Source organism: Oryctolagus cuniculus, chromosome 21 (genome assembly GCF_964237555.1).
Source record: "Oryctolagus cuniculus chromosome 21, mOryCun1.1, whole genome shotgun sequence".
In the NCBI taxonomy this organism is placed as follows: domain Eukaryota; kingdom Metazoa; phylum Chordata; class Mammalia; order Lagomorpha; family Leporidae; genus Oryctolagus; species Oryctolagus cuniculus.
The window spans coordinates 9,448,124-9,470,888 of NC_091452.1; the positions used below are offsets into that span (position 1 = coordinate 9,448,124).

At 47.9% G+C, this 22,765-nt stretch overlaps 1 protein-coding gene and 1 long non-coding RNA gene across 9 annotated transcripts in view; one reads left to right on the forward strand and one right to left on the reverse strand.

Annotated features, from left to right (window-relative positions):
• TRAFD1 (TRAF-type zinc finger domain containing 1) overlaps positions 1-22,765 on the forward strand; it is a 47,587-nt gene that overhangs the window by 14,177 nt on the left and 10,645 nt on the right. The window contains exons 1-7 of one of the 8 annotated variants that reach the window (XM_070066223.1): positions 4,649-4,788; positions 8,942-9,006; positions 14,068-14,203; positions 14,340-14,393; positions 17,982-18,065; positions 20,219-20,624; positions 21,211-21,417. In XM_070066223.1, coding sequence (XP_069922324.1) covers positions 8,960-9,006; positions 14,068-14,203; positions 14,340-14,393; positions 17,982-18,065; positions 20,219-20,624; positions 21,211-21,417 — 934 coding nt within the window. In that variant the 5' untranslated portion in view covers positions 4,649-4,788; positions 8,942-8,959. Of the gene's footprint in view, positions 1-4,582; positions 4,870-5,281; positions 5,747-8,941; positions 9,007-14,067; positions 14,204-14,339; positions 14,394-17,981; positions 18,066-20,218; positions 20,625-21,210; positions 21,418-22,765 lie in introns of those variants that run through there. The other 7 variants (XM_070066225.1, XM_070066226.1, XM_070066224.1 and 4 more) reach the window with 7 other exon arrangements.
• On the reverse strand, positions 3,826-4,761 carry LOC138847440 (uncharacterized). Its single transcript, XR_011385272.1, has 2 exons — positions 4,626-4,761; positions 3,826-4,098 (listed from the first exon to the last, which is right to left on the reverse strand). It is a non-coding gene; the product is annotated as an uncharacterized lncRNA (long non-coding RNA).

A 22,765-nucleotide genomic window follows, 5' to 3' on the forward strand; every position in this document is an offset into this window, starting at 1 on the left:
TGTTATTAGGGTCAGCACTGTGGTGCACCAGGTTAAGCCACTGCCTACAGCCTACAGCCAGGACGTGAACTGGTGCCCATGCTGGCACTGCAGGTGGCAGCTTTACTCGTTATGTCATAGCACCAGCCCTAAAATAAATAAATCTTTTTTTAAAATAGTCTACATCTTGGAGAGAATCAAATTGAAATTACATAGAGGGTCTGGTGCTGTGACATAGCGGGTAAACCCACCGCCTCCAGTGCCGGCATCCCATAGGGGTGCCAATTCGAGTCCTGTTGTGCCACTTTCCATCCAGCTCTCTGCTATGGCCTGGGAAAGCAGAAGATGGCCCAAGTCCTTGGGCCCCTGCACCCACGTGGGAGACCTGGAAGAGGCTCCTGGCTCCTGGCTTCAGATTGGTGTAGTTGCGGCCATCTGGGGAGTGACCAGCAGATGGAAGACTTCGCTCTCTGCCTCTGCCTCTCTGTAGCTCTGCCTTTCAAATAAATAAATAATTCTTAAAAAAAAAAAAAGAAAAAAATTGCATAGGAAAATGATGTACTATCTGGAATTTGCTCCAAAATAACCTGGAATAGGTAATGGGATAAGAATGAATAAGAGAGGGCTGGCGCCATGGCTCACTTGGTTAATCCTCCGCCTGCGGCACTGGCATCCCATATTGGCACCCGGTTCTAGTCCCGGTTGCTCCTCTTCCAGTCCAGCTCTCTGCTGTGGCCCAGGAGGGCAGAGGAGGATGGCCCAAGTACTTGGGGCCCTGTACCCGCATGTGAGACCAGGAAGAAGCACCTGGCTCCTAGCTTCGGCTCAGCGCAGTGCCAGCCGTGGCGGCCATTTGGGGAGTAAACAAACAGAAGGAAGACCTTTCTTTCTCTCTCACTGTCTATAACTCTACCTAGCAAATAAATAAAAATAAAATAAAGAATAAACAAGAGAGACTGATCATTAATAATTAATGTTGCAATTGAGTGATGGGTAAGTAAGGGTTAACTATATATTCTTTATACTTTCTTATATCCTTACATTTTCCTGAACTAAATGCTTTTTTTTTATTTGACAGATAGAGTTAGACAGTGACAGAGAGAGACAAAGAGAAAGGTCTTCTTTCCATTGGTTCACCCCTCAAATGGCTGACAGCCAGATCTACGCTGATCCGAAGCCAGGAGCCAGGTGCTTCTCCTGGTCTCCCATGTGGGTGCAGGGCCCAGGCACTTGGACCATCCTCCACTGCCTTCCCGGGCCACAGCAGAGAGCTGGACTGAAGGAGGAAGCAACTGGGACTAGAACCCGGTGCCCATATGGGATGCCTGTGCTGCAGGCGGAGGATTAAGCAAGTGAGCCACAGCACCGGCCCCAGCTAAATGTTTTTAAGTAAAGAAGTGAATACATCTTTGTTTGAAAAATATTTCAAACAAATCAAAACAGAAGAATGAAAGCACCTTCCTACAGAGGCATTTGAGATGCCGGTAGAGAGGGAAAAGGCATTTGGGATGGGGCACTTGCTCGGATGCCAGGGAGCCAGGGACTCACTCACTGCCAGAACTGCCTCTCCTTGCACGTGGAAAGTACCAGAAAGGGGGTGCCCGTTGTGGTGCAGGGGATTAAGCCTTTGCATCCCAGATCCAGCTTCCTGCTGATGCATCCTGGGAGGCAACAGGTGATGGCTCAAGTGTTTGGGCCTTTGCCATCCACGTGAGGGACCCAGATGGAATTCCTGACTCATGACTTCCGCCTGGTCCAACCCTGGCTGCTATGAGCACTTGGGGAGTCAACCAGTGGGTGGAAGTTCTCTTTCTCTTTCTCTGTCGCTCTGCCTTTCGAGTGAAAGGCAGTAAATATTTAAAATGAAAGTCAGTAAATATTTAAAAATAAATAAATATATACTTAAAAACAAAAGTGCCAGATATCAAGCACCGAGGGGGCCTAAAAGCCCCGAGGTGTCTAGGAACTTCAGTGAGGAGTCCAATCCGGGGAGGACAGATTCAGTTCTAGCCAAACAAAACAGAGCTACATCTAAATGTCTAGTGTTTGGTGTCTGCTTATTATAAAGCAGCACATAAACAGAACAAACCAGAGATAGAAATCAGGAACACCTTGATGTAATGGGGCAAGCATGAGTGGTGCACCTTGCACGTGTCCCAGGCTGTGCCGGGCACCAGGCCAGGAATCTGTGACTCTCTAAACAGCTGCTGGGAAGTCAAAGAGGGAGGAGGGAGGGGAGTTGGCAGCTAGAACGCCAAGGAAAACTGCATTTCATCAGGAAAAATCCTTGGCTTGTGGCTGGGACAGTGGACAGGCCAGACGAGGCTGGGGAGTGGGGGACAGTTTGGGGCAACAGGGACGGGAGGCAGAGGGTGATAGAGAGTTCACACTGGCTTCCCAGACTGAGTAGTGGCTACTTTGGCTGGGAGAGGGGACACCCCTCGCTAGGCCTGGCAGGGCCCAGGTTTTAGCAGAATCTCACTGCAGCCATGAATCTGCCGGAGTTGACAAGAAATATTTGGGCCACGACACCAGAAGCTGAGATGCAGAATCTGGTGTGTTTTGTGAGGTTGAGGGATTGGGATAGAGCACAGTGGCTCCAAGCCCCCAGATACAAACTTTTGACAACACCCTAATGATGCTGGTGCAAGGGGGTGGGGAGTATAGGAGTGTTTATTTTTTAAATTTTTAAGAAAGATTTATTTGAAAGGGAAAGCTAGAGAGAGGGAGAAACAGAGAGATAGAGACCTTAAATCCATGGGTTTCACTCCCCAGATAGCTACAATGGCAATTTTCCTGGGTGTTCCTTAATCTTTATTATTTTGAAAATTTATTTATGTGTTTAAAAGGCAGAGTGACAGGGGCTGGTGCTGTGGCATAGCGGGTTGAGCCACCGCCTGCAGTGCCGGCATCTTATATGGGTGCCAGTTTGAGACCCAGCTGCTCAACTTCCAATCCAGCTCTCTGCTATGGCCTGGGAAAGCAGAAGAAGATGGCCCAAGTCCTTGGTCCCCTACACCCGTGTGAGAGACCCAGAGGAAGCTCCTGGCTCCTGGCTTCAGATCGGCGCAGCTCCAGCCATTGTGGCCAACTGGGGAGTGAACCAGCAGATGGAAGACCTCTCTCTGTCTCTGCCTCTCCTTCTCTCTCTGTGTAACCTGGACTTTCAAATAAATAAATAAATCTTAAAAAAAAAAAAAAAAGGCAGAGTGACAGAATGAGAGAGATCTTCTATCTCCTGGTTCACTCCCCAAATGGCTACATCAGCCAGGGCTAGGCCAGGCTAAAGCCAGGAATCAGGAGCCAGGAGCCTGGAACTCCATTCAGCCTCCCACAAGGGTGGCAGGAACCCAAATATTTGAAGCGTCATTTGCTGTGTCCTTGGTACCTCAGTAGAAAACTTGATTGGAAGTACAGAGCAGCTGGCACTCAAAGCAGCACTCTGCTGCTGTCATGGCTGAATCCCAACCAGCAGCCTCTGTTCTTTAATTTTTTAACAACTATGCTTTTTTCTGATAAAATTTTATTGACTATGATATACAATGTAAAGTGCTTAAATTTTAAATGTATAATTATATACCAAGTAATACCTTTATGTTAACCACCTTGCTGAATGAGAGATACCGAACACTTTTAGGGCTTGGAAGTCTTTCTCATATCCTTTGACAGGAACCAATTTCCCACATCTCTCACCTTAATTTTGCTTGTCTTTGAACTGTGTGGGGAATTACATAGAACGTAATGCATAGTTACTCTAAATATTCTGTTTCGTTATAAATATTGCTTTGCAAACCACTTTTCATGCTTAGTACTATCTCATGGGCATGTTGCAGTTATAATCTAGAATAGAAGTACAAAGTTTTTATTTATTTGACAGGCAGCATTATAGACAGGCAGAGTTAGAGGGGGGGGGGGGGGAGAAAGAGAGAGAGAGAGAATCTTCCACTTGCTGGTTTATCCCCAGGTGGCTGCAATGGCTGGAGCTGGGCCAATCCGAAGCCAGGAGGCAGGAGCTTCTTCCAGGTCTCCCACGCGGGTGCAGAGGCCAAAGGACTTGGGCCGTCCTCTGCTGCTTTCCTAGGCCATAGTAGAGTCTGGCACCCGCCACAGCACCGCCCCCTAGAAGCACAATTTTAAGTTGCTATATTGTTTGTACTGTGTGCTGGCTTCATACACTAACGTAATTTAAAAATCTTCCTTTTTCATTCTTCTCATGGGAAGAAGAGCTCAGAGAACCCATTCAGGCAGCAAGTTGAGGACGCGGCGCTCAAAACTTGAGTTTCAAACGCCCATTATGCTGCTGCCAAAAGCAAAATGTTCAAATACGGTCAGAGCCTTGCCCAAAGGCATCCTAATAGCACCAAGAATGACTAACAGGTATTAATGGGCCATGACAAGAGAACAAACGTCATTATCTTAATATGTCAGGCATATTAGTAATGTTTGCACAGTGTGATTCATGCAAATATTGTTAGCCTCTGTCGCAGGCAGCCGCTACATCCAGCCTCAGGCTCCAAGCTCAGCTCTCCGCGGCTCTCTCGGCCAGATGTGCAGGGGCTGGGACTTCCAGGGACACGCCCCGCTGCGCTCCCGGGAGCCAATCGCGCGCAGAAGGTGGGGCCCCCGCGAGCGACAACGGTGCTAACCAATGGGTCGACGACCAGAGCCGCCTCTGGCCAATGGGCGCGCTCCTGCACGACGGTCGGAAGTGGTGAGGCGGCTCTGGGGGCCGTTGTTGCGTGTGGGGGCTGACCGAGGGTCGGTGGCTGTGGCTAGCGGCTCTGGTGGACGTCCCACGTCTTGTTCCAGGTGAGGCGAAGCGGCGGCCCGCGCCTGAGGCGCTTTCCGCGGCATCCGGTTCGGGCGGAGGCCGGCATCTCGACCGAGAGGGTGTGTGGGCGAGGGGGCTCCGGTCCTGGGGGTCGCGCCTGTTGGGGGAAGATGCCTGCGAGGAGGCCGCGCCTTCTCCTCAGGGCACTGGAGCCTCGGCAGCCTCCGGCGGCCTCGCCGGGAGGCGCGGGGAAGCGGCCGTGGCCCGGGCGCCTCGGGCGGAGCCGGGCGCGACGCCGGCCTGGGCTCGGAGCCCGAGCGTTGAGCTGTGGGTCGAGGGGGGTCGCGGGGCCCCGGCTTCAGAGCGGCGGGCGCGGTGGTAACGTGACTCCGGCGCCAACGCGGGGAGGATGACTTTCACCTGACCGGCTGGTGGCCGCCGGGTGAGCGGTTAGCCGTGGAGAAGCGCACGGCGGGCGTTAACTGCTGTCACCTGCGGGGCCCCGCGCGGGGAGGGGGCGCTCGCAAACGGCCCCCGGGGGGCCCCCGCGCCCGTGGCTCCGCCTCCGAGGGCCGGCCCCGCCGGGGACCCCGGCCAGGCCCGGGCCAGCTCCTGCTGAGGTGACGAGGCCCCTCTGAAGGGTGGTCGGTGGTCCGCCAGAGGAGCCTGAGGGCCCCGGGGGTCGAGGCGCACGGAGACTCCGCGGCGGGGCTGGAACTTGGCGCAGGCCGCCCGCTGGCCGCCGGAACACGGCCACTCCCCGCGTCCGAGGTCTCGGCCTCGAGTTTTAAAGTTGCCTGCCTGGGATCGGCCGGACTTGAGAGTATTCCGATTTCTGCGGTCCAGGAGCTAACTCGTGTCTGTGCGCGGCGGCTTCCCACGCCTGGTTCACATTTTATACGGGGGGTATCTTGAATCTTGTCATTCCCTGGTTTGAAGCCTTCCGGTGGTTTCCGTTGAGCTCGGGATACGGTAATCCAGTATTCTTTCTGGGAGGTAAGGCCATCTGGAATCATGCCCCCCTCTCCTTTTCCTTTCAGTTCCTTAGGGAATTTGCTCTTCCTATGGCTTGCAGGGTTTTCCCCACTCCTGCCCTCCGCATTTCTGCTTTTGCGTAGTTGCCTTTTTGTACTTCAAGTCTTAGTTTTTAAAAAGAGTGTGCAGCAGATCCTGTAGCAGCGCGGCTTCAATCCTGGCTGTTCCACTTCCAGTCCAGCTCTCTGCTATGGCCTGGGGAAGCAGCAGAAGAGGGCCGAAGTCCTCGGGCCCCTGCCGCCCACGTGGGAGACCCGAATGGAGTTCCAGGCTCTTGGCGTTAGCCTGGCCCGGCCCAGACCATGGTCAAGGCCATTTGGAGGAGTGAACCTTGGGTGGAGACTGACTCTGCAACTCTGCCTTTTAAATAGATAAATAAATAAATCTAGCTATCTGTCCTTCAGAGAAATAAAAAGGTTTTATTTATTTAAGAGTGAGATGAAGAGCTTCTATCTCCACATGCTTTGCAGTCCCAGGTACTCTGATAGGGAAGGCAAGCAGCTCAACCCCAGCCACGATTCATCTTTGTGACCACCCTTATTAAAGTAGACTTCCCTCTCTTCCATCCCCAGTTATCTGTGTACTTTTCTGTTTTTTAAGATTCTATTTATTTATATTGAAAGTCAGAGTTAACACAGAGATAGAAGGAGAGGCAGAGAGAGAGAGAGAGATCTTCCACCTGCTGGTTCACTCCCCCAGATGGCTGCAATGGTCGGAGCTGCACCAGTCCAAAACCAGGAAGCAGGAGCTTCCTCTGGGTCCTCCATGCCGGTGCTGGGGCCCAAGGACCAGGGCCATCTTCTACTGCTTTCCCAGGCCATAGCAGAGAGCTGGAGCGGAAGTGGAGCAGCCAGGACTTGAACTGGGGCCCATATGGGATGCTGGCACTGCAGGCAGCGGCTTTACCCACTACACCACGGCTCTGGCCCCTGTGTACTTTTTCATCAAAATACTTACCTTAAGTCATATTTAGTTTTTTTTTTTCTTAAGATTTATTTGAAAGAGTTACAGAGAGGCAAAGGCAGAGAGAGAGTTCTTCTGTCCATATCCAATGGTTCACTTCCTAAATGACCACAATGGCTAAAGCTGGGCTGATTCGAAGCCAGGAGCTTTTTCCAGGGCTCCCACGTGGGTACAGGAACCCAAGCACTTGGGCCGTCTTCCACTGCTTTCCCAGGTGCATTAGCAGGGAGCTGGATCAGAGTGGAGCAGCTAGGACTTGAATCAGTGCCCATATGGGATGCTAGAACTGCAAGCGGCAGCTTTACCTGCTTTGCCACAGTGTTGGCTTTGCAGATTTTTTTTTTTGTTTTTGTTATACAATTGTCATGGCCACCAGATTGCTCTGTTACATCAAACACTATATTTCTTTAATTTGTAAAGTATTCTTAGTGCCTGGGCACAGTGGCACACACTGTGGGTCTTAATTAACATGTTGAATGAAAATATATATTTTAAAAAGTGGCAGTTTGATATTGCCAAATCCATTAAAGGGCCCTGTTGCAGGTTGGTATTTAAGATTACATTTGGGGGCCGGTGCTGTGGCGCAGTGGATTAACACCGTGGCCTGAAGCGCTAGCATTCCATATGGGTGCCGGTTCTAGTCCTGGCTGCTCCTCTTCCGATCCAGCTTTCTGCTATTGCCTGGGAAAGCAGTAGAAGATGGCCCAAGTCCTTGGGTCCCTGCACCCACGTGGGAGACCTGGAAGAAACTCCTAGCTCCTGGCTTTGGATTGGCGCAGCTATGGCTGTTGTGGCCATCTGGGGAGTGAACCATCAGATGGAAGACCTCTCTCTGTGTCTCTGCCTCTCTCTGTAACTCTGTCTTTCAAATAAATAAAATAAATCTTAAAAAAAAAAAAAAGATTATATTTGGTTTGTGGGAAAGAATAAAGTAAATATCAGTAGTAAAATTGCCAGTATTTTGCTTTCTGCATTTATTTTTTGTTTAAAAAGAAGGAAAAACTTTGTATATAGCATCCAACTAAGATTTAACATCACGTGCCTTCTGTTATAACGCATGAAGATGAGCACAGCATCACTTTTTTTTTTCACTTTTTTTAAAAAAATTTATTTGAAAGACACAGAGGTAGAGACAGAGATATAGAGAGAGGTCTTCCAATCTGTTAATTCCAGAAGGCTACAACAGCTGGAGCTGAGCCATTCGAAAGGCCAGGAGCTTCTTCCTGGTCTCCTAAGTGGGTAAAGGGTCCCAAGAATTTGGGCCATCCTTCACTGCTTTTCCAGGTGCATCAGCAGGGAAAGGGTTAGGAAGTGGAGCAGCTAGGATTGAACCAGTGCCTGTATAGGATGCTGGTACTGCAGGCTGGGGCTTGAACCTGCCGCACCACGGTGCCAACCTCTTATGGTATTTCTGAAACTGTGTAGCCTGAATTTAATCATGAGAAAGCATGAAACAAACCCAAACTGAATGACTTTCTACAAAATAACTAGCCAGTGTGTTGAATAAAATCATGAGCAGTAAAAACTGAAGAGATATCCTGAGTCCCAGAAGATTAAGAAATAACTAGCCGGCGCCGCGGCTCACTAGGCTAATCCTCCGCCTTGTGGCGCCAGCACACCGGGTTCTAGTCCCGGTCGGGGTGCCGGATTCTGTCCCGGTTGCTCCTCTTCCAGGCCAGCTCTCTGCTGTGGCCAGGGAGTGCAGTGGAGGATGGCCCAAGTGCTTGGGCCCTGCACCCCATGGGAGACCAGGATAAGTACCTGGCTCCTGCCATTGGATCAGCGCGGTGCGCCGGCCGCAGTGCGCCGGCCGTGGCGGCCATTGGAGGGTGAACCAACGGCAAAGGAAGACCTTTCTTTCTCTCTCTCTCTGTCCCCTCTGCCTGTCAAAAAAAAAAAAAAAAAAAAAAAACAAACAAACAAACAAAAAAACTAGATACAATGTATGCTCCTGCATCAGATCCTGTACCAGAAAAAGGCCTTGATGGGATGGGAGGTGAAATTTTAGAAAGACCTGTGAATAGTTACTAATATTCGTGTTAACTGCCTATGTGTAAGAGTTGTACTCTGATATTTTAATCATGTTAACTTTTGGGGAAATTCGGTGAGGGATATACGAAAGTCTTATTTTGTTTTTGCATGTCATCCTTAAAGCAGAAATGAAATTGAAAGTTCATACTTCTTTCTTTATAGTTACAGGAAGAACTAAAGATGGCTGAACTTCTAGATGACCAGGATACTCAACTGTGTAACAACTGGTAAGAAATTAAATCTAAGAAATGTTATTGAAATGAGAACAAACTTCTATAATGAGTTGGTTTATTTATTGGCAAGTTAAAATTAGAGCCATGTATTATACAGTGCAAATAAATCGGACTAGAGTGGCTAGGCCAGGCCAAAGCCAAGAGCTTCTTCCGGGTCTCCCACTTGGGTGGCTGGGGCCCAAGCACTCTGGCCATCTTCTGCTGCTTTTCCCAGGTCATTAGGGAGTTGGGTCAGAAGTGGAGCTCCCAGGACTCAAACTGGCACCTATATGGGATGCAGGCAGCAGCTTAACTGGCCTGGGGATTAGAACTTTTTTGGGGTTTGGGGGATTAGAGTTTTTTAATGCTTTTGTTGAATTGCCTGTTTTACTAATTTGACAAGCTGGTTGGTTTAAGTGGTGGGCTGCCTGGAGTGATGAGATTAAGTAGAAGTCAGGGCTCTCTGGTTCCTGACTTATTTATTTACTTACTTGTTTATTTGAAAGGTAGAGTGACAGGGACAGAGTTGGGGTGAGAAAGCGAGCCTGTAACAGTCAGAACTTTGCCAGGCCTGGAGCCAGGAGCCAGGAGCCAGGAGCCAGGAGCTTCTTTCAGGTCTTGCATGTAAGTGGCAGGAACCCACATACTTGGATCATTATCTGCCATCTCCCAGGCGTGTTGTAGATAGCTAAATTGAAAGTATAGAGTAACTGGGATTCAAACCAGACACTCATATATGGAGAAATGATTGTTCTGTAGCTTAACTTGGTGCATCACAATACCTGCCTGGGTTCCTTCCTTCCTTCTGACTTTTGGCAACAGCCAGGTTAGGCCAAAGCCAAGAGCCTCATCTGGGTTTCCCACATGTGTGCAGGAGCCCAAGGATTTGGGCCATAGTCCTCTGCTTTCCCAGGCACATTAGCAGGGAGCTGGATTGTAAGCAGAGCAGTCGGGACTCAGACCAGCACCCATATGGGATGACAGCCTTGTATGTGACAGCTTCACCCAGTACATCACAATGCCGTCCCCATCAGCTCAGTCCTAACTCATTTTTTATTGAGGATTTTGCTGCTTCTAAAATGGGAGCTGAGCCAAGTTGAACTGCTAAGGCAGTGAGGCTTAATCATTATCATTTTGTGATTCCAAAAGTGTTAAAGACTTGGCACAGACTTGAAGATTATACTTTCTATTTTGATGTTTTTAACCCACATGAGTGATAAGAAAGAGCAACTGTTTCCTGCTGAGATGAAGTCTAGGCATATTGTTAATGACTAGTTGGCTTCTGGTGGGGATTTCTCAAGACCTTGTTTTGATATTTTGATGATATACCTGTGTGAGTGCTCTTACTGAAAACTAAAGCAAAAACAAAACTCTATATATAATGTGTTTAACCTATAAATTGTGGTAGGAGAGAGATGTTGAATAAGGAACACAGTGTGATGTACATTGATGAAAAGTTTGAGTCAGATAACAATTTTGATTTTTGGTTGTGGTGGTTTTTTTTCTTTCTACTCAGCCTAACTTTTGGCTGAATTAGAATATAATTAGAGTAACTGCTAGTCAGAATCACCTTTTCCTGCATGGAATTAAGATGTCATTTTGTAATGGGTGTATTGCCTTACAGGGTATTTCTACTTGCCACTGTCTGCCGTTTCATAACTATTTTAGCTTTATCCAATTTGAAGGAATCACAGGCCTAGGCCAATGTATAAATAACTCTGCTGAGGGAGTTAAAAAGGGTGAGTTAATGGAAAGCTAATAAAAACAAGGTTATTCAAAGCCAGGGCAGTTTATTTAGGGAAAAAAGCAGATTAGCATGGGAAGCTGGCTGAGCCTGTACAGACCTCTATCTAAGTAACCCTGTTTAAATTTCGAATTTTGAAAGTTTGTTAGAAAAATTAAGGCACTCTTCAAAATCTGAGCTGTAGTAGAGCCTGGTAGGCAGCCACTCTTAAAGAGAAGTTAGTTGGGGGCCGGCGCCGTGGCTCAATAGGCTAGTTCTCCGCCTGCGGCGCTGGCACACTGGGTTCTAGTCCTGGTCAGGGCGCCGGATTCTGTCCCGGTTGCCCCTCTTCCAGGCCAGCTCTTTGCTGTGGCCTGGGAAAGCAGTAGAAGATGGCCCAAGTGCTTGGGCCCCCTGTACCTGCATGGGAGACCTGGAAGAAGCTCCTGGCTCCAGGCTTTGGAACAACTCAGCTCCGGCCATTGCGGTCATCTGGGGGAGTGAACTAGCAGATGGAAGACCTCTCTTTCTCTCTGCTTCTGCCTTCTGTAACTCTGCCTTACAGATAAATAAGTAAATCTTTAAAAAAATGAAATTTGACTTTTTTTTTAAAAAAAGATTTATTTATTTATCTGAAAGGCAGAGTTAGAGGCAGAGAAAGAGAGAGAAAGAGATGTCTTCCATCTGTTGGTTCACTCCTAAGTGGCTGCAACAGCCGAGCTGGGCCAATCCAAAGCCCAGAAGCCAGGAGCTTCTTCTGGGTCTCCCACATGGGTGCAGGAGTCCAAACACTTGGGCCAACCTCCACTGCTTTCCCAGGTGCATTAACAGGAAGCTGGATCAGAAGAGGAACAACCAGGATTTAAGGCCCTGCAGGTGGCAGCTTTACCTGCCATGCCACAGCGCTGGTTCCCAAAATTTGATCTTTTTTCTTGACAGGCAGAGTGGACAGTGAGAGAGACAGGTCTTCCTTTGCTGTTGGTTCACCCTCCAGTGGCCGCTGCGGCCGGCGCACCGCGCTGATCCGAAGCCAGGAGCCAGGTGCTTCTCCTGGTCTCCCATGCGGGTGCAGGGCCCAAGCACTTGGGCCATCCTCCACTGCACTCCCGGACCACAGCAGAGAGCTGGCCTGGAAGAGGGGCAACTGGGACAGAATTTGGTGCCCTGGCCAGGACTAGAACCCAGTGTGCCGGCGCCGCAGGCAGAGGATTAGCCTAGTGAGCCACGGCGCCAGCCCCAAAATTTGATCTTTTAACCTGCTAGTTCTTCCTTGGGCTTTCAGCAGTTTTGTCTATATATAGAATTGTGTTCTCATTTATATTAAAATCTCTTCTGGCTGGCGCCGCAGCTCACTAGGCTAATCCTCCGCCTTGCGGCACCAGCACACCGGGTTCTAGTCCCGGTCGGGGCGCCGGATTCTGTCCCGGTTGCCCCTCTTCCGGGCCAGCTCTCTGCTGTGGCCAGGGAAGTGCAGTGGAGGATGGCCCAAGTGCTTGGGCCCTGCACCCCATGGGAGATCAGGAGAAGCACCTGGCTCCTGCCATCGGATCAGCGCAGTGCGCCGGCCGTGGCGGCCATTGGAGGGTGAACCAACGGCAGATTGAAGACCTTTCTGTCTCTCTCACTGTCCACTCTGCCTGTCAAAAAAATTAAAAAAAAAAGCCGGCACCGCGGCTCACTAGGCTAATCCTCCGCCTTGCGGCGCCAGCACACCGGGTTCTAGTCCCGGTTGGGGCGCCGGATTCTGCCCCGGTTGCCCCTCTTCCAAGCCAGCTCTCTGCTGTGGCCAGGGAGTGCAGTGGAGGATGGCCCTAGTGCTTGGGCCCTGCACCCCATGGGAGACCAGAAGTACCTGGCTCCTGCCATCGGATCAGCGTGGTGTGCCGGCAGCAGCGCGCCGCCCGCGGCGGCCATTGGAGGGTGAACCGACGGCAAAGGAAGACCTCTCTCTCTGTCTCTCTCACTGTCCACTCTGCCTGTCAAAAAATAAATAAATAAAAATTAAAAAAAAAAATAAAAAAAAATCTCTTCATTTGATCTGTTGGTAGGAAGAAAGTATATTGACATTTTTGTGTTTTTGGAATGTTTGGTGGGAACAGTTTGTCAATTTAAAAGATTTTTTTGAAAGTTTTATTTATTTGTTTGAAAGGCAGTGACAGGAAGGAAGAGAAAAAATAGAGAGGGAGAGACTTTACATCTGCTGGTTTGCTTTCCAAAAGCCTGCCACAACAAGGACTAGGCTAGGCTGAAGCCAGGAGCTAGGAACTCCATCCTGGCCTTCATGTTGGCAAGTGGCCCAAACACTTGTGCCATCTGTTGCTGCCTTCACAGGCACATTAGCAGGCACCCTTCCCTCTTTTCTGATTTAAGTGTTCTTAACTCTTTCACTTAAAATTATCACCAGCTCAGCTGGTTAAAACCAGGACATTGGCATCCCAGATGAGTGCTGATTCCAGTCCCAGCTGTTCCACTTCTGATCTAGAGCCATTCTGACATACCTGGGAAGTTAGCAGATGATGGCCCAAGTACTTGGACCCCTGCCACTCATGTGGGAGACCCAGATGGAGTTCTAGGCTCTTGGCTTCAGGCCATTGAGACCATTTGGGGAAGCAGATGGAAGATCTCTTTCTCTCTAATTCTGCCTTTCAGAGAAGTAAATAAATCTTTTTAAAAAATTGTCACTTTCCCCCTTTCCTGTAAGTTACAGTTGATCTTTGATTGGGTTACTGGATGACTGAGAATGGTGAAGAGACAGGACTATGGAAAAGGGTTTAGGATTTCACTTTTGCAGTGAAGTTGATACAAACCTAGGCAGGAAGCATGTTCCTGTCTGTACCCAGCCTGCTTTGAAAGGCATGTATAACATAAAGCAGACAATTTCCACTTCCCCTAAAGGTGCATCTACTTTGTTTGGTTTTACTTTTCATGAAAAAAAGTCTAATGAAATTGAACTACTTTGAGATTGAGAGTGAAAATAAGTGATAGGTTGTTAGGTTTTTATAATCCTGGAGTGTATCACTGTGCTTTGGGCCATAGGTAGTTTTGGAAAATCTCAGCTCTTCTTGGAATTTATTTTCATACTGTTGGTGTGATCAGTCAGACGTCATAAAAATAAGAGCTCTCAGAAGTAGTGCATAGCTCTCCTAACTCACAATGTTGCCCAAAAGTCTCAACCTTCAGGCTTTCATTCTTGAAAAGCAGGGATAACAGTCAGGTTTGTAGAGTAGGGATTCGTTAAAGAGGTGATAGAGGCTAAAGATTGGACAGGGCACATTTCCATATGATACCTCTGTGTGAGAAAAGACATGGATTCATTGGTAATTCTTGCTTTTTTCTTTGCTCTGTTTCTATAGCAAAAAAGAAATTCCTGTGTTTAATTTTACCATCCATGAGATCCACTGTCAAAGGAATATCGGTGTGTGTCCTGTCTGCACGGAACCATTCCCCAAATCTGACATGGAGACTCACGTGGCTACAGAGCACTGTCAGGTGAGCCAAGACCCAGATGTGCATACATGTGTTTAACTTGCCATTCCTCACAGACGTTTTCTACTTGCTACTGTGTACTAGCAGATGCACCTATTGTCACAAAACCTAGTTTACTCACTCTCACTTTTTACTGTAGGTCACCTGCAAATGTAACAAGAAGTTGGAAAGGAGGCAACTAAAGAAGCATGAGGTTAGTCTTGTGCTGTGAAAGGACTGAGTTACCTTGGGCCGTTGCTATGGCAGTTAGAGCCACATCGGTGCAGGAAGCCAGGCTGGTTGAGTCTTTGTTCTCTATCAGCTCATATGCATACTGCCTCTCAAGATGCATTTGAGACTTTGACAGGTCAACTGCTGCCAGGTTTAGGCTGCTGAGTACAACATTGTGTCCCCAGCTCCGGCCTTAGAGTAGCTTTTGCTGGTGTCTGTTGGTAGCCGCACTGAGTGTGAAGCCATCCTGTCCTTCTAGTGTGGGATAATCTCTTCAGTACATGGTCTGCCTTACATTTTGTAATTTCATCTTGAATTCTTAATCAGTTTGATAACATGCCTTTTTTTAAAATTTATTTTATTTGAAAGAGTTACAGAGAAGGAGAGAGAGATCTTTCATCCTCTGGTTCACTTACCAAATGGCTGCAATGGCCAGTGCTGGGCCAGTCTAAAGCCAGGAGCCAGGAGCTTCTTCCAGGTCTCCCATGTAGGTGACAGGGGTCCAAACACTTGGGCTATCTTCTGCTGCTTTCCCAGGCATGTTAGCAGGGAGCTGGACCAGAAGTGGAATATCCTGGGCTTGAACTGGCGCCCATATGAGATGCTGGCATTGCAGGCAATGGTGTAACCTGCTATGCCACAACCTGGCCCCTAACATGCTATCTATACCTGAAGAAATTTGTTAGAGAGCATTTGGTGAAAGAGTAAGGTATCATTTGGTCCCCTAATGGGATAAAGCAGGCCAAAGTTGAAAGAGTATATTAATTCATCAATTTAAAAGACCCAACAACTATTTAAGTAGCAGTCGCATAGGAGTATATCTATATGTATGTATGTATGTATATGTGTGTATATATATATATGTAAAAATTTATCCATAAAATCCAAAATTTATTAGGATGTACACTTAAGATTTTCCTATTTCATTCTGTATATGTTAAAAAAACCCATAACAACTTAATTTTATTAATTTATATTTAAATTTCCTAAGTTATAAACTGATTCATATTCAGTATAGAAAATTTGGAAAATGGGGAATTATAAAGAAAATTAGAAGCACTGATAACCCAACGTGTGGAGAAAACATCTCATAAATACCGAGGTACTCATTATTTTGTATATATTGGAGGTATGCTTTAGTAGGCCTTACAGATTGAGGTCACATGAATGGTAATAATGAGTATTTCCCTCACTAGTGTAAAACAACCTCTCCTAGCTTCTTTGGCAGCTATTTCTGGGAGTCCCATGGTGATACACCAGTTATTGCAAAGGTTAAATACAAAGTATTCCCCAACATCCCCATTAGCCAGACTATGACAATTTTAGATCAGAGATTAACTATCAAGAATTTAAAAAAATTCTGTTTTTCTTTACTAGTTTTAAATGTATCTGTTTTTCTGGTGAGTTACTAGTACTTTTTAGGGCTGTTTGTTATATGGTGTGTGACAGTAGTTATTTGGTCTTTTCTGTTGAGTAACTTAAACCAGTAGTGTTTGTTTTTTTTGTTTGTTTGTTTGTTTGTTTGTTTGTTTGTTTTTTTGACAGGCAGAGTGGACAGTGAGAGAGAGAGACAGAGAGAAAGGTCTTCCTTTGCCATTGGTTCACCCTCCAATGGCTGCTGCGGCCGGCGCACCGTACCGATCCGATGGCAGGAGCCAGGTACTTATCCTGGTCTCCCATGCGGGTGCAGGGCCCAAGGACTTGGGCGATCCTCCACTGCACTCCCGGGCCACAGCAGAGAGCTGGCCTGGAAGAGGGGCAACCGGGACAGAATCCGGCGCCCCGACCGGGACTAGAACCCAGTGTGCCAGCGCCGCAAGGCGGAGGATTAGCCTAGTGAGCCGCGGTGCCGGCCGAACCAGTAGTGTTTTTCTAATAAGAAACCTTTGAAAAAAAATCTTGGAGGCTGATGTTGTGGCATAGAGGGTAAAGCCGCCACCTGCAATGATGGCATCCCATGTGGGTACCGGTTTGTGTCTCTGCTGCTCCACTTCCAATCCAGCTCCCTGCTAATGGCCTGGGACATGCAGCAGAAGATGGCCCAAGTGTTTGGGCTCCTGCCACGCACGTGGGAGACCCAGATGAAGTTCCTGGCTTTCTAAATAAATAAATCATAAAAATAAAGAATGAACAATCTTTCATTTCCTAATGGTTAAGATCCTCCCTTCTACATTGGAGTACTTAGAATTGGATTCCTGCCCCTGTCTCCTAACTCTAGCGTCCTGCTAATGCAGACCTTGGGATACAGCAGTGAGGGCTCAAGTAATTGGTTCCTGTCACTTGTGTGAGACACTTAGATTGTGTGTCCTGGCTGTTATGGGCTTTGGGGGAGCACACTCTGTTTTTCAAATCCCAAAAAACCTTCTGAATTAATGTTGCATCTACATGAGGTACAGTTTTTTTTTGTTTGTTTTTTTAAAGATTATTTACTTGAAAGAGTTACACAGAGAGCGAAGGAGAGGCAGAGAGAGAGAGAGAGGTCTTCCATCCGATGGTTCAGTCCCCAATTGCAATGGCTGGAGTTGCACTGATCCAAAGCCAGGAGCCAGGAGCCTTTTCCGGGTGTCTCACATGGGTGCGGGGGCCCAAGGACTTGGGCCATTTTCTGCTTTCCCAGGCCATAGCAGAGAGCTGGATCAGAAAAGGAGCAGCTGAGACTAGAACCAGCGCCCATATGGGATGCTGGCACTTTAGGCCAAGGCATTATCCTGCTGTGCCACAGCGTTGGCCCCATGAGGTACAATTTAAAGACACAAAAGTATCTAGATATAAATTGTCTCCTTTTTATTCCTTTAAAGATGTATTTGTTTATTTGAAAGGCAGGGTCCACTGGTTCACTGCCCAAATGGCTCTCATCTGCTGTTTTCCCAGGCACATTAGCAGGGAGCCAGAAAGGAAGTGGAGCAGCCGGGACTTGAACCAGCACTCTGATGTGGGATGCCTACATCACAGGCGTAGTCTAACCTGCTACACCAGAACACTGGCCGCAAATTGTGTCTCTTCACCCGTATTGCTCCGCTATCTAGGCCCTCTGTCTGTCTTTAAAAAGTTATTATGTTTTGGGGCCAGCGCTGTGGCTTAGTGGGTAAAGCTGCTGCCTGCAGTACTGGCATCTCCTGTGGGTGCCGGTTCAAGACTTGGCTGCTCCACTTCCGATCCAGCTCTCTGCTATGGCCTGGGAAAGCAGTAGAAGATTGCCCAAGTCCTTAGGCCCCTGCACCCATGTCAGAGACCTGGAAGAAGCTCCTGGCTCTTGGCTTCAGATGGCACAGCTCCAGCTGTTGCAACCATTTGGGTAGTGAACCAGCGGATGGAAGACCTCTCTCTGCCTGTGCTTCATTCTCTCTGTAATTCTTACCTTTCAAATAAATAAATGAACCTTTTTTTTTTTTTAAAGTTACTGTGTTTTTTAAATTTGAGAACTAGAGACAGAGCGCCTATCTGCTGGGTCACTCCTTCAATCCTCACAGTGAGACCAGCGCTGTGGCATAACGGGCTAAGCTACTGTCTATAGTGCCAGCATCCTATATGGGCACTGATTCAAGTCCTGGCTTCTCCACTTCTGAAACAGCTTCCTGCTAACACACTTGGGAAAGCAACAGAAGATGGCCGAAGTGCTTGGACTCCTACACCCACATGGGAGACCCAGGAGAAGGTGCTGGCTTCAACCTGACCTACCCCTGGCCATTGCAGCCATCTGGGAATTGAACCAGTGGATAGAAGATCTCTCTCTCTCTCTGTAACTCTTTCAAATAAATGAATCTTAAAATATAAATAAATAAATAAATAAATAAATCTCCATATCCTGACAGTGACCAGAAATGGGGCCAGGCCAAAGCTGGGAGCCAAAACTCAATTCAAGTCTGCCTCATAGGGGCCAAGGACCCAGCTTCTGGAGCCATCACCTGTGGCCTCCCAAGATCTGCATTGTCAGGAATCTGGAATTGGAAGGCAGAAGCAGGGGATCGAATCCACGCACTCTCATGTGAGATGCTGGCGTCTTAACTGCTAGGCCAAACACCTAACCCTAAACCCTTTCTTGTTTCCTGCAATAGCTATTTTGTGCATATACATACAGTGCTAAAATTTTTGGAAGTAGCATTTAGAGTAGAACTTTAGTTTGTATGAAAATACATTTTGCTTTTTTGGCACAGTGGTTGTAAAGTATCTAAACTTGTGATGTTATAAAACTGTATTTGGAAGGCAGAGTTAGAGATCTTCCAACTGCTGATTCACTTCCGAATGACCGCAGTGGTTGGGGCTGGTCCAGGCTGATGCTGGGAGCCTAGAAGTCCATCCGCGTCTCCCACTGGGTAGCAAGGTTCCAAGCACTTGGGCTGTCCACTGCTTTCCCAGGTGCATTAACAGGAGCTGGATTAGAAGTCAAGCAGGGGCCATTGCTGAGGCATGGTAGGTTAAGCCTCCACCTGTGGCACCAGCATCCCATATGGGTGCTAGTTTGTGTCCCACTGCTCCTCTTCTGATCCAGCTCTCTGCTGTGGCCTGGGAAAGCAGCGGAGGATGGCCCAAGTGCCTGGGTCCCTGCACCCACATGGGAGATCTGGAGGAGGCTCCTGGCTCCTGGCTTTGGACTGGCTCAGCTCTGGCCATTCAGGCTACTTGGAGAGTGAACTGCCAGATGGAGGGCCTCTCTGTCTCTCCCTCTGTCTGTAACTCTGCCTCTTGTATAAATAAATAAATCTTTAAGAAAAAGAAGTCGAGCAGCCAGGACTTGAGCTGGCATTCATATGGGATGTTGGCATCACAGGCAGTGGCTTAACGTACTATACCACATGCTGGCCCCAGTATTCACACTCGTGGGTTCATCTTCATTTAGTGATTTCTTGGTCTGTTTAGAATCAGTGCCAAATGTAAATTTAAAGTTTAGAAAAACCATTGTCTTTGGAAAGGGTGGTCACTGTTCATTGCCCACCACTCAAGACAGTTGGAATAGTAAGGGGAAATTTGTAGAGCTTTGACAACCGGATTGAATTGCTGGGCTTCTTGCTGTTTGCCTTTGGGTGTCTGTGGCTGATTTTGGACTACTTTGTAATGTGTGTACAAAGTGGTAAGACAGAGTGGCCGGCCGGCGCCGCGGCTCACTAGGCTAATCCTCCGCCTTATGGCGCCGGCACACCAGGTTCTAGTCCCAGTTGGGGCACCGGATTCTGTCCCGGTTGCCCCTCTTCCAGGCCAGCTCTTTGCTGTGGCCAGGGAGTGCAGTGGAGGATGGCCCAAATACTTGGGCCCTGCACCCGCATGGGAGACCAGGATAAGTACCTGTCTCCTGCCATCGGATCAGCGTGGTGCGCTGGCCGCAGCACGCCGGCCGCGGCGGCCATTGGAGGGTGAACCAACGGCAAAGGAAGACCTTTGTGCCTGTCTCTCTCTCTCACTGTCCACTCTGCCTGTCAAAAAAACAAAAACAAAAACAAAAGACAGAGTGGCCAAGTTGATTTCTTCTAATAGTTCCTTTCCTTTGAAAAACCTAGTGGCAGGAACAAAAGGGGAAGCCGTGACTCTTCTATACATAAAAAGTATGGCAGGTGGAGGTGGGGCTGTGAGAAGTGAGTCATTAGGCCATGTTATTGTGCAGACAACATAGGGTTACTTATACAAACCAAGATGGCTACAGTGTCAGTAGGCAATATAATTTTATGGGACCACTGTTATATATGTGGTCTGTCATTGATCAGAAGGTTATTACAGAACACATGACTGTAGGTACTTTTTGCTTTTCTTGATCTGTACTGAAACACAGCCTCTACTAGGTGTGCATATTAACTGCTTCGTTACTCTGTGTTGCAGGAGAGTGAGTGCCCTCTGAGGCTTGCTGTCTGCCAGCACTGTGATTTGGAACTGTCTGTTCTCAAACTGAAGGAACATGAAGATTACTGTGGTGCCCGGACAGAGCTATGTGGCAGTTGTGGGCGCAATGTCCTTGTGAAAGATCTGAAGACTCACCCTGACATTTGTGGGAGAGAAGGGGAGGAAAAGAGAAATGAGGTTGCCATACCTCCCCAAGCATATGATGAGTCATTTGATCAAGATGGAATCTGGATCGCATCCCAACTCCTCAGACAAATTGAGGCTCTGGACCCACCTGTGAGGATACCCCGGAGGCCCCTGAGAGACTTTGGGTCAGACTTTTTTCATAATAGGACTACCAACCAAAGGAACATGCCACCTCAGTTTCCAATTCAGAATAATCTGTGTAAGTTGTGTTAAGATTAGGAAACCGAAGTGGTATCAGAATCCCAGGGTAAATAGGAGCAGGGCTTTGGCAGAGTATATTGTCATTATAGAAATGTGAGCATGGCTGGTAACACTGTGAAGAATACTTACATTCCTACAAAATGAGAATAACAGAAACTTTTCACTGTTGTGGTACAGTGAAGAGTGGTGATGATGCCACCTTCTGAGCCTCAGGCATTTGCAACAGCCATTTCCTTCTCACGATGGTCTCTTTGAGGGCAGGTGTGGTAGAGCCGATGTCTGAAATCAGGCAATCTGATTCTGAGCTCTGAAACATTGTTATGTAATGAAGAAAATATAGATGACGTGTTGAGCACTGTTACCCTAGTTAGAGCCCAGAAATAGCAGTTATTAATATACAATCAGAATAATGGTAGGCTTAATGTTCAGAGATGAATGAGAACCAGATGGCTGGGCGCACTGGTGGACCTGGGGCTGTTTTATTGGTGCCCCCATGCCTCTTTGCTGGGCAGGGACTTGATTGAGGGATAGCAGTATGTCTAAAGTGTCTTGAGTGTTCTTTGGTTTTGTTTTTCCCCCTCTAGTTGAAGAACAAGAAAGGCAGGAAAGGAATAGAAGCCGACAGCCCCTCAAAGAGGGTGGTGAAGACAGTGCGAACTTGGACTTCATGTTGGCTCTAAGTCTGCAAAATGAAGGCCAGTCCTCCAGCTTAGCAGAGCAGGACTTCTGGAGGGCCATTTGTGAGGCAGACCAGCCTCATGGTGGTCCCGCTTCTCTGAACGACATAAAGGGTAGGTTTGCTTATTCGGTGTTCGTCTGTCTACAGTATTTTATTTTATTTATTTTATTGCAGCTTATTTATTTGCGATGTAGAATTTGAGAGGTAGAAGACAGAGAGAAAAGTCTTTGATCTTCTGGTTCCTTCCCCAAATAGATGCACTGGCTGGAGCTGAACCTGTCTGAAGCCAGGAGCCTCTTCTGGGTTTCCCATGTGGGTGCAGGGGCCCAAGGACTTGGGCCATGTTCCACTGCTTTCCCAGGCTATAGTAGAGAGCTGGATCAGAAGTGGAGCAGCCGGGTCTCGAACTGGCACCCATATGGGATGCCAGTACCACAGGCAGAGGCTTAGCCTACTATGCCACAGCACTGGCCCCTCTCAGCTTTTTTTAATGTCTCTCTCTCTCTCTCTCTCTTTTTTTTTTTTTTTTCATGTACTTGAAATATAGAGTGAGTGTGAGAGAGAAACAGAGTTCTTCTGTCTACTGATTTATTCCCCAAATAGCCTGTAGCAGCCAGTCTGGGCCTGGCTGAAGCCAACTGCCCAGAACTCCATCCTGCTCTTCCACATGGGTGGCAGAGGTCTAAGTGCTTGAGCCGTCATCATCTGCTGCCTCCCAAAATGCATTAGCAGGAAATCGAATGGGAAGCAGAGAAGCTGTGACTTGGAACTGGTACTCTGATATGGGATGTGGCCATCCCAGTGACAGCTTAACCTGTTGCACCACAATACCTGCCTTTCCCAATTTATTATTATTTTTTAAAGATTTATTTATTTTTTGAAAGAGTTACACAGAGAGGGAGAGACAGATTCACACTTGGTAGAAGCCAGGAGTCAGGAGCTTCTTCCTGGCCTCACACATAGGGGCAGGGGCCCAAGCATTTAGGCCATTTTCCTCTGCTTTTGCAGGCGCATTAGCAAGGAGCCAGAAGTGGAGCAGCCGGGTCTCTAACCAGTGCACATATGGGATGCTGGCATCGTAGACAGTGGCTTAACCCACTATACCACAACACTGTCATTTGTCAGAATAGGGGCTAGTATCGTGGTATAGTAGGTTATGCCACCATCTGTAATGCCTGTATCCCATGTGGGTGCCAGTTCGTGTCCTGGCTGTTCCACTTCCAGTCTGGCTCCCTGCTAATGCACCTGGGAAAGCAGTGGAGGATGGCCCACATTCAAGGATTTATTTATTTGAAAGAGCAACAGAGAGGAAAAGCAAAAGATAGATAAATTTTCCATCCGTTAGTTCACACCCCAGATGTCCATGATTGCTGGGTCTGGGCCAGGCTGAACCTGGAGCCTAGGATTCCATCCGGGTCGCCTGCATCTTCCACTGCTGTCCAGGTGCATTAGCAGGAGGT